We start from the raw sequence: 11601 nt of genomic DNA, 5'->3' as shown, positions 1-11601 counted from the left end.
TTTTTTTTTGGCGATTTCTTAGTTGGCCTAATAAAAGGTATCATCTCTGAATCAAGAGTTCTAGAGTTTTGCTTTTCATATTGGAGGAGGTTTTTTTGTTAAGTTACTTTAACATTCATTCTAAATGCTGAGTCTACAAATCGGGTCACTGACGCTATTTTCATTACTTTACCTATAAAGGTTTTTCTTGGGAAGTGCACATCTCTCTCAGATTTTTCAAATGCGTTTCTTTTGATGCATCATAAAGGTAACTTCCTTCCATCTAGAAAGTCTCAGGTGCAAATCCTTAATTGCCACCTTTAGAGAATCGTTTTGCATATACATAACTCTGTGTGGTGTGCATGTGTCATTTTGTACATGTAAAAAATTCCCTGATATTAATTACTAGTTTGCATTGTTACCCTAGAAATAATGAACGCTGCTCTGTAAGTGAGCGTCTTGGTTGAGGGGGAGATATTTGTGTGGGTTATGCTCCTCAAGGTAGAGGGACCTAATGACTGTTGCAACACAAGGCTTTTAGCTGAATGTAATTTTGCAGTTCTTTGTGGCAAGTATTTCTAGGACACCAGTGTTGTCATCATGGTCTTAGCTGACTAGTTAGCAAAGCTGACTGCAAACTTTTTAACAATATCTATGAAGCAGCCTTTTGTTTCAAGGAGTTTATTATGGTATAGCTTTTACCTGGTCAAGAGTCTCGGAGCATTGTAGTACTGTAATTCTCATGTTTATGATTGTATTGCTTATGGTAGTGCTTTCCTACTGCTGTAATCCCATTAACAGTTGCTGCTTGAAAAATGTATTTGTATGCTGTTTGGCTAGTTTTGGCTAGAAATTCAACTTTAGTTCTTGCGTTCCTACACTTTTAACTGTGGCAAACTTAGTTTCACACACAAGAAATAAAGCGTTTTTGTAGGACTTCTGCTGGCAGGAAAAATCTATAGAGTGAATCCCTACCTAAACCTTCTTGGCAGTCTGCAGGTGCAAGTCAATTGCAAGACTCATTTTGAGGAACCTGAGGAAACGTTTTGTTTAATGTTTCAGCGATGGCCATCTTCTTTGATCTAGGCTCTAATGGTAAATAACTGAAAACACTGGAGGCTGTGTTATTCTTAGATTTTTTTCTTTAATAAATTTAAATAGGAATTTTTTCCTTCTTTCTCTAACCAAAATCGAATTCAAGGCACTAACTCGTAAGATGGACTATATTACTGCATTGCACATTACTTTTTTTTTTTTTTTTTTGGCAGTACTGATCTTGAGCCAAAATAATGAGGTAAGATTTGGCTAAATGTATACTTTCTATTCAATTCCTCCTGAGCTCTTTTTTAAAAAAGAAGTGAAAATGTATTTAAAACTTTCCATAACTGCTCATTCAACCACTAAGTAAAATGGGCACAGCCCAGATATTTTGAAATGGCTCCTTTATGACAAGTTGTTATCTCTTCGTCTGTTGCAGGAGAGAACTTTGACCAGAGTCCCATTAGAAGAACTTTCAAGTCTAAAGTTCTGGCACATTTTCCTCAGAATATAGAATGGAACCCCTTTGATCAAGATGCAGTGAACATGGTACGTGTATTCCTTCTGTCCACACGTTGTTTCCCGTGTCTTGACATCTCATTTTACAACCAAGAAGATTGTCCTGCAATATATTGAACCATTTCTGAAAGAAATGGTTTAAACAAGACTACTCAGTAGTAGGAAAGACGTTATAAAATAGAACATTCTAATACTGTAACAATGACTGTATCTGAGGTGAATTTTTCCCCTTTTAAAAATGAAGACTTCTTGATTTAAAGGCACAGAGACATATGGGCATATATAGTGATAGCATATATATTTAGAGGAGACGCGTGCGTGTGTAGTGGCTTGGGGTTTTTGTTTGGCTTTTTTGTGTTTTTTTGTTTTGTTTTTTTTAAACTAAACACCTGGAGTACTCTTGCCTTTCAGCCCTCAGTGCACGAAGGACAGGACTTGATGGCATCTGTATTGCAGCATGAGGATGTGTATTCTTTGCATTCTGTTGTGTTAGGAATAACCATTCCTAAAATCAGCTAGGTACTTAACTGAGAGGGGTTTTGATTGATCTTGATTGTTGTGTAATGGAAATTGTGAATGAGTAGGCATGGGGGCAGGAACAGAACTCCAAAGTAGTTTTGAGCATTTCAATTTTTCATGAAGCTTCCTAAAAGATTTAGGGAGATCACTAGAAATTCCCCAAAGAGTTTAATTCTTAGAGGGCATACATGGCTAATGAAGACTTGAAAGGCTATTAGAAAGACTGCCCATAGTAATACATTTTTATAAGGATTGACTGAAAGCTTTTGGGTTTCTTTTTTGAAGGAAATTTCCCCCTACATGCAAGGTGCTTTTTCCTGTGGCTGATTTTTCTTTTAAATATGCAAATGCCTGTACTGCCACCCTTGTTTAACACTTTTCAAACATAGCTCAAACTGTTTTGTGAGGGAAGGATACCATACTCAAGGACTGAAAAAGATAAGAAAGTAGTTGCATGCTGTCCTTCAAAATATGATGTTCTGATATCAGAGAGACTGGGCTTAGTCAAGGAAATAGTACAGTATTTACTCCAATACAGGATGTCTTTTCAATTTAAGATGACCCTCCCAACAATTACATTCTATACATGGAAAATGATAAATTTGTTATCATTTTCCATGTAAATAATTTCATTATTGGAGAGTTGTTTTAAATTCATCCCTCCCAACACTGCAGTAGGGAAAGCAGTGGCAGGGGACAAGCAATAGGGAAAGCAGCAGTGGGAGCGTAGGGAGTAGGGAAGTGTGCAGGGCTGGGGGGGAACAAGCTGCCTGGCCTCTTCTGCTTGCCCCCTCTCCATTCCTTGCTGTGCTGCTGGTTGGTCTGTACTGCATCTCACACCACCTTGTGCCTCTGCACTTGAGTTTTTTGCTGCCCTGGGTTCTGCATTGCTGTGCACCTTCTGTCCTGGGTTCAGCACTGGCCTGTGCCTCTGCACTAGGTCCCATGTATTCATGCTGGGTCACATGCTGCCAGGTATCTTTGCACTGGGTCTCATCTTTTCATTGAGTAAATACAGTATTTAATATTACTGCTAGGGGGCATTCTGGTGAATTTAAGTTGTCATCAACTGTCACCTTTTTATATATGGTTTCTGGATTTGCAGGAAACTGTTGTAACTGAGGCTTCTCTGGGACTTAATATTAAAATCTCTCTGTGAAAGTTGAATTTCTAGCTGCTGCTAGTAACAGTAATTGTGCACTGATTAGGCACATCTACACAAGACATTTACTGCAGAGCTGACTAATTAGCTCTCGAGTAAAATGTCACGGTATACATGTGTGGTGGTATTAGGCCACAGTAAATTAATGCCACTGTAGGATAGTACTGCCAAACACAAGTACTAACCTACAATGGCATTAATTACTGCACCACAACACATGGGTAGATGGTGACCAGGGTTGGCTGGGTCATATGAGGGTGCTACAGGGTGGGGCTGCCTGCTAGCTAACCCCACCCTATAAAACACTTGTGTCCCAGCCAGTCCTTCTGCAGCATGCTGAGCCAGCTTGAAACAGCTCTGGGCTGGCAGGCTAACCCCTGGACCCTCCTGCTAGGTGAGGCTGCTCTGCCCCTGCTCAACATGCTGTGGTCCCAGGTACATGTGTAAACGTGGCACCAGGGAACAATAAACTACAGCACAAACTGCATCCAGAATTTGTTTCATATTAGTACCATGTGTAGATGCACCCACCTATTTGATTTTCTTCCTTACTATGTTTTGTTAGTTACTAAATATGCTTAATGCCATAGCATATAGTCAACACAAACAGTAAGTCCCAAGACAGGTCACCAAAAAAAAAAAAATCATGAACTTCTTTTTTTTTAATAATTATAGCTTGGTTTTTATTGGGTTATTTTTTCGAGTCCTTACTTTTTTGTTCACGTTTTTAGGATTTTCTGTAATAATATTTTTTTTCAAAAGTTGGAATTTTGGTAGTTGGATAACACTTGCCTTTAGCTGCTTTAAGAACAGCATCAAATATTACAAGGTTTGTGATAATTTCAGGTGTTTCAACTTTAATTAACAATGGCACTGCTGCAAAGCATACACAAAAAAAAGTAGCATCAGTCTCCTGGCTGTCATTCATCTTAAATAATGATGCACATGAATTTTCATGCTGTCTCTGTTCCCAAATGTAGAGCAATAAGGACAATGAAAGACTTTGGGTAGGTCAGGACAAACTTTGGGCAAAATGAATGAATTTGGTAGTACCCAAAATACTGGTTTGGCTGCTTCTGCCAATTAGTAGGCAAGCTGTTAATGTTTAAACGGCAAAGGCCAGTAGATACAGTGAAAAATGGGAGGTATCTAAAAGTAAAAGCCAGAATTGTTACCCAATATACCATCAGATACTTTGTGGAAAGGCTGATTTTTTTTAATGGTATACAAAAGAAAAAAAGCATCGTGTTTTAGATCAACCTACAAGAGCTGAATTTAAAACGGAATTCAGCTGTAACAGTCATCTAAGAATGTACTTCCATACCTGGTACGTTCTAACAAAAGCAGCAATATTATTGACAGTATTAATATGCTTGTACCTTATCCTTTGCAAAATTTTAGAATTGTTTTGCCTCAAAACATCACCTATGGGAAAAATTGCCCCTTAATTGAGACAATCATTGGCCTTTTTGGTCTTTTCCCTGCTGTGTTGGTTTTGTCATCCTTTGCCTCTCCATTTTATATAAGGTGGACAACAAGGCAGTTCTCTTTAGGAAAGAATATCCACGTCTGTGAAGGGTAACCTATCAGAGCATCCTGTCTCTACTAAATATTAAAGGAATTACAAATGCTGTATGAAAACTTGTTATTAAACAATCCAACCCCATTCACTCTATGAAATCATTCTGTCTATAGGCCACACTTGCTTTCCCTTTATTAAATACTAAAGATATAACTTACGGTAAAAAGTATGTGTTGTGTATTTGTTGCTTATTGTAATTATCCCTACCTAAGATCAGCATCTTCTGTGACTGTTCAGTAGCAGCCAATTGTGATTCTTTCTTTTACTGCCTTGGTACAGAAGGCAGTAAAAGCTTAAATACAATTCCTAGCTTTGATTCCTGATTTAGCAAGGGAAATGCATGTACATCTTCACTGAAGTCAGAGGAACTCTTTGCATGTGTAAAATTAAATGTGTATTATTATAATTTAGTTTTGTATCCTGCTGTATTCAGAAAGGCTCTGTGAATGACAAACAACCCACAGATGGAAAAACAACAGTAGCTTCCCCAAATGATACCCCCAAACTTGAAAATCCTGCCTCATCCCACCTACTTCTTCTTCCCAGCCCTTAAGATGCAAGTCTTCCACTGAACTGAGACCTGTCTTATCCAAATACCCCTAATTAGAAAACACAGATGAGTAGGCAAAATTATTTCTAAATTAATTCTAATAATAGGTACAATATAAATGTTCAGCCTGATAGCAGAATTCTTTCAAAGCCAAGAACATGTCTGTTAGTCTTTAGTTTTGAATTGCTCACTACTTTTATATATGACTGCAGTAAAGATGACTTTCTTCTTCCCCAGTTTTTTCAACTAACATTTTGTGGATGAAGTTGTACCATCCTCTTAAGTTCTTCATTTTATTATGTTTAATAGCCTGCCAATGTCATGTAGGGCATAGGAAAGTATCTCTTTTATTTGTCTATGTAAACCGAAATAAATACATGGATGCAATTCTTCTGAGGTACTTATGAAACCAGGCTTGGAAAAAGGATGGTAGAGAGTACAGCAGCTTTTTGCGGGGTTGTTTGTTTTTTAAGATTACTCTTGTGACTGGTCTCTGGTAAGGATTTGTATGGGGATTACTTCTCACAGCACAGACATGCCCACCTGTCAGCTGGGTTTTTCATTGCAAAGGCTGATGTTGCCCTGAAGCCAGGTTAATAGTAGAGCTGTGTGAAACACCACCATTTCATTTCAACATCCATTTCACCGTTTCACAGGGACAGTAGTTCGTTTTGTTGTTTCCTTTTGAAACACTGGCCTGTTTTGTTTCATTAAAACTGTTTTGCTGTTTTGATGCATTTCGACATTTTGCCCATAGGCTATAATGGGAAATCATGAAAATGCCTATAACGTTGTCATTTCTTGCCTGATTCAAATGAAATTTGCAGGGATGGTAGCCCCTTCTGGGGGTGTGAAGTCTGCCAAGTTTCAAGGAGATAGATGGACAGGTTTCTCGGAAACTGCACCTCAAACTGCAAAAAGCAAAACCTGCGACACTTGCCGGCAGCGGCAGACTCCAGTCATCCAGCATGCAGATCCGGGGGCCCGCAACCCAGGGAGGGCTGTGAGGCTGTGCAAGACTCCTCCCGTGGGTGTGGGTCCCCACATCTGTGCTGGATGACAGAAGGCTGCTGCTGCCACCTGGGACCAGAGCTGGGCACAGCCCGTGCCCAGCACCAGGGAAGACTAATGCTGCTGCTGGCCCCAGGCAGCAGTGGCAGCCTCCTCTCATCTGGTCTGGTGGCAGAAGGCAGGGAATAGCTGGTAGGCCTGTGCGAAGCGGCTAGTATTCGCTTCAGATTCAGCCAATTCACAGGACAGGTGATTCAATTCTGCTGCCAAATCGCTGAATCACCCTGGCTCATCCCCCGCCCACCCCAGCTTCCGGCACTTCGGGGAAAAAAAGCTGTGACTCACTGGGTGCTGCCAGGCTGGGGTGCAATCCCCGCTGCCCCGTGGTGTTTTTGCCACTTATGCACAGTAGTTCTGTTCCTCCTGAATTGTGGAGACACAGGCTTGCATGCATAAACTGAGCATATACAGCAAGCTACAAGCTGGCCAGAAATACACCTGGGTATGTGCATACCTGAGTTCATTATGAAAAAAGGAGCTGCAAGTGAGGTAAGGAGAAGGATCTTTCTATGTTTTAGCCCCAGTAGCTGAGCAATTAAAGCACTTGCCTAGGAAGCTGGAAACCTGGATTCTAACCTCTTTTTTTTTTCTACTTTTGCACAAGAGAGGGTTTGAACCAGTCTCTCTCTCACTTCTTGATACTGTGGTGTAAGCACCATGCTACAAGTTGGACATTACCTAGTGCTCCCTTAAAAAGTTGAGCTTCTACACAATAAGTTCAGTCACTGAAAAAGTGGGTAGAATAGTACGGCGTGGTAGTTTCTGGCCCAGTGGGAGCAAAGCTGTAACCCAAACTCGGGGCCTGGTCCCTTCTAGGTAGAACATGATTGTGAACTATGCACCCTCCAGCTTGTTCTTTCTCCTATATATTTCCCTGTTTTGGTTGTCCAAGGGGTCAGCTGCAAAAGTAAAAATTTAGAGTCATATTTGTGGAGACTGAATTTGTTTAAATTGTGAATCGGGGATTTTACTCCTACTTGAAAGCTTTCGATACAACTTTAAATATAGAGTTGCTGTTAGTGCCTCAGTAATAAAACTATAAGCCTTTTGAATGAATGTGTGGATGCTGTTCAAAAATGCCTTAAGCTGCAATTTCATGGTTTGTCAGCAAAGCCCATCAATTGAATTAAATCCGTCTATTGCCTCTGGGCCATTTATTACTGCATTTATTAACTCTGAGAGCAGCATATCAGGGTTGGTTTTAGTGACTCATGGGATTGCTAATTTGAGAAGAAGATGGGTTGCTGGTAGATGAAATTTGGTTGCCATCTGATCATGGTATGTAAGGTGAGCTGGTGCTTTAGGGTAGAATGCGGCCATGCTTAATGAGTGAGTTATCATTATTGACCTCCTCCATCACTAGACATGATACTTCATAGTTGGGGTGAGACCGTGCACTGCCGTTCCCTCGTCACTACTTCTGTGTTGGGCCTAGGTGCAGATCTTTAAAAGCATTTCAGACCAGTCTCTCATCTCTTGAACACTGAGTTCTTTTGGAAGGTTCCTTTTTTATTAAAAGGTGCAAAGCAAGATTTAGTATTTGGTTTTAAAAATGCATTGATTTAAACATAATTAAATGTCATGCTAATTCACATTTTAAAATATTTCCCCCTGCATATTCATTACCTTATATCAAATCCCTCACCTTCCGAGGAAATCTCCAGAAGAGGTCTTGATTCATCACTCTAGCACTGGGTTTCAAAGAAATGTATAGGTGCACCAATATATCAGTCCACATCAGATTGGCACCAATAAAAGGAAAATTGACATTATCAGCAATTGACCTTTTGTTGGCCACTGTGGCTAATAATGTCACCGATAAATGCTGTGTGCATGTATGCAGCCACAGCATGCATGTGGCCAGGAATGCAGCTGGGCAGCTTGGAGAGCAGCATTGGGCTGGTAAGTCTGCAGCGGGGGAAGAGGGCATGGGGGTGAAGATAGAGGTCCCCATGGTAAGGGAGGGAATGGGGCAGGGGCAGGGGCAGGCACTGGCAGGGAGGGGTACGAGATGGAGCTACAGGTGGCTCGTCCAGGGGGCAGGTGAAAGCAGCTCCCTGCTGCTATGCACACCTCTGCGGGAAGCATGGGGGAGGAGCATGTGGCCCCCGCCCCTGGATTTCTGTGTGGGACAAGGGTGGGCTGCCAGTTCAGGGCCAGGGGCTGCACTGGCCTCTTCCTGGCAGGCAGAGGTGCGGGGTAGGGGGGCGGTTCCTGGGTGGGAGCAGGGTGGTTAGCAGTGGCACTGGGAGGGGTGGATACAGCCACCCCAAAATTCCCCATAGCCCCTCCATAGCTTCCCCTCATAGCACAGCTGCTGCCCACCCAAGCACAGCTGTGCTCCAGGTAGCCTGCCCTCGCCCTGTGGACAAATCCCAGGGAACATGTCTCCCCAGAGGTGCATGCACAGGGGGAGCTGCCCGTAGCTCCCCACTGCAACCTGCGCCACCCTGACTGGGCAGCACTTGCCCCAGCCCCGGCCCTGCTCCCTCCTTTATAATGGGGGCCTTGATGTGCCCCCCCTCCACACCACCTCCCTCCCCCCCTCTCCCTTCCTCCCACCCACAACTGACTTACCAGGCAAACGCTGCTCTCCAAGTTTCTGGGCTGCGTATTGGCTATTAGATCGGTATCGGCTGATATGCCTGGCTAATAGCTGGTAATCGGTATTAGCCAAAAAAAAAATCTTTATTGGTGCACCCCTAAAAGAAATACTTTAGTGCAATAGAATTATTGTTAAACTATCTTGCTGACTGGTACATCAAGCAGTAGGTTTATGTGGGTTTCCCTCCTACAAATCAAAATAATCTTTTACTGTTTCAGTGAGAAAATATACTTAATACCTTGCAAGCAATCCTAATTTGTAATTAATCAAAAGAATGTAATTACAAAAATGGTATTGAATTTCAGTATTGATGGTGTATAATGATCCCATTTTATTGAGGAAAAAATAACTCACGGGGGGGGGGGTGAAAAACCTGAAGTCTGTTATGTGAAATGTATATGTAATGCCGTAACTATTCATCATCCAAAATAATTATATATATGTCATCCTGCCAACTAAAAAAATTATTTGAAGCTCGGTTCCACTTTACAAATTAGCTTTTGGGTTTTTTTTCAGCTTGGGCCAGATTCTTCATTTATCAAATCTATTTTCAGGACATGTTTAAGAATTAATTTTTAAAAGGTATTCTAACTGTCATGTATGCAACTGACTTGCATTTATTCCACTTGCTTTATCTGCTTATGAAACCAAATGTGTATTTTTATATATTCCAAATTGGATACTAATATAATTTAATATTTTTCCTTTCCATAGCTGTGTATGCCTAAAGGACTATCTTTCAGGACTCAGGCTGATAATAGAGACCCACAGTTCCACTCTTTTATAATTACCAGAGAAGATGGCTCTCGTACTTATGGATTTGTGCTTACTTTCTATGAAGAGGTCACAAGCAAGCAGATCTGTACTGCAATGCAAACGCTTTACCAAATGCACAATGCAGAACAATACAGCAGTGTCTATGCCTCGTCTTCATGCAGCATGGACTCCCTAGCAAGCAGCATTGATGAAGGAGATGCCACTTCATTGGCCAAGCTCCAGCGGTACAACTCCTATGACATCAGCAGAGACACGTTATATGTATCAAAATGTATATGCCTCATCGCTCCTTTGCCCTTCATGCAGGCTTGCAAGAAGTTCCTTATCCAGCTTTATCAGGCAGTTACCTCTCAGCAGCCTCCACCTTTACCACTGGAGAGCTATATCCATAACATACTTTATGAAGTGCCACTTCCACCTCCTGGAAGGTCACTAAAGTTCTATGGGGTTTCTGAGCCTATCATTTGCCAGAGACCTGGGCCTAGTGAGCTTCCACTATCTGACTATCCTCTTCGGGAGGTCTTTGAACTGCTGGGATTAGAAAACCTTGTCCAGGTTTTTACATGCATTCTGCTGGAGATGCAGATTCTTCTGTATTCACAAGGTAAGCTCTTCTTCTGGATTTAAGTTACTTATTCCATCAGGCATCTTCTGTACAACTGTGGTGCTGACAACTTCTGTGACGTATTGGTTTTCAAGAGATTAGTGAGACCCAATCATATATAATAAAAAGAAATGAAGCAGTACTAATGAAAGAACCAAGTAATTGTTTCCTCTAGCCAGGTTAGGTGTCATTTGTTTAATTATGTGTCATATTTATCACTCATGACAGCTAGTGATAGAATTCACTTAATTATCATGCTTAAACTGTGTTATCTTGAAAGACAGCACAAAACTAAATTTTCCTTTTGCAAGAAATGACAGGATTAAGTACTATGCTTTGCGCACAAAACTATATTGAATATGCTTTCTCAGATTCAGCACCACACCAAAGGTGTTATATGATTTGAGTTGTTAAAATGAAGAGATACATTTGATTAAGACGTTGAACATTTTAACCTCTGAGATCAAACCTTAAAAACTGGGTTGGGATTATAAATGGAGATTGTTATTTTAAACTACTGATCTTGCAGTAGGTCTTCTCATAGGGATGCAATTAACCATCAAAGCTACATTTGCAAAGTCGGAGGGAAGGCATTTTTCACTGTTCCTGTCTCTCTGATGTTTTTTTAAGGTTTCTGGAAGTCTGACTTGTCAGGCAAGAACAGAACACTTTCTTTTAACTTGGGTTACAAGCCTTCAGATACAGGCTTGGAAAACACCTGGTTCACACTTGGAGGGCTATAAGATTTTGATTCCCATACTTTCATTGTTTCTTTTGTTCATGGTATTTGTCTAAGGGCCAGACTTAAGAGCCATATATATCATATGACTTTCTAATTCCTACTGAATTCTTCAATGGAAATTTAAGTATTTGGAGATCTGTACTGCAGTGCAAATGCTTTACCAAATGCACAGTGCAGAACAGTTGAATTATTTGGAGGCTCTTATAAGTTGCACTGTCTGCTTCCACTGTCTCTTAAATCTGTAAATCTGGCTCTAAGCGCCTAAAACATATCTTGAAAAAAGGAGTTGGGGCAGATCTTGGAACAGCATAAGTAATAGGCAGCATGCATGTCTTTAGGGATGCAGAATGCTTGTTTCTTCTTTGAAGACATTGAGAGGTGCAGACCATCTGCATCCTGGAAAATTAGGCCACATTTTTGTGGGTCAGGGAAGGATATGGATTTCATAGATTT

The 11601-nt window shown here is 41.0% G+C and overlaps 1 protein-coding gene across 2 annotated transcripts in view; it reads left to right on the top strand.

Annotated features, from left to right (window-relative positions):
• DENND5B (DENN domain containing 5B) overlaps nt 1-11601 on the top strand; it is a 188782-nt gene that overhangs the window by 81111 nt on the left and 96070 nt on the right. For both annotated transcript variants that reach the window (XM_019544624.1, XM_019544623.1), the window contains 2 exons: nt 1457-1566; nt 9740-10406. In XM_019544624.1, coding sequence (XP_019400169.1) covers nt 1457-1566; nt 9740-10406 — 777 coding nt within the window. The remainder of the gene's footprint in view (nt 1-1456; nt 1567-9739; nt 10407-11601) is intronic.

Source organism: Crocodylus porosus, unplaced genomic scaffold (genome assembly GCF_001723895.1).
Source record: "Crocodylus porosus isolate Cpor-Errol unplaced genomic scaffold, CroPor_comp1, whole genome shotgun sequence".
NCBI lineage: Eukaryota > Metazoa > Chordata > Crocodylia > Crocodylidae > Crocodylus > Crocodylus porosus.
Note: the sequence above shows the minus strand (reverse complement) of the source record. Positions and strands in the feature narration are given on the sequence as shown.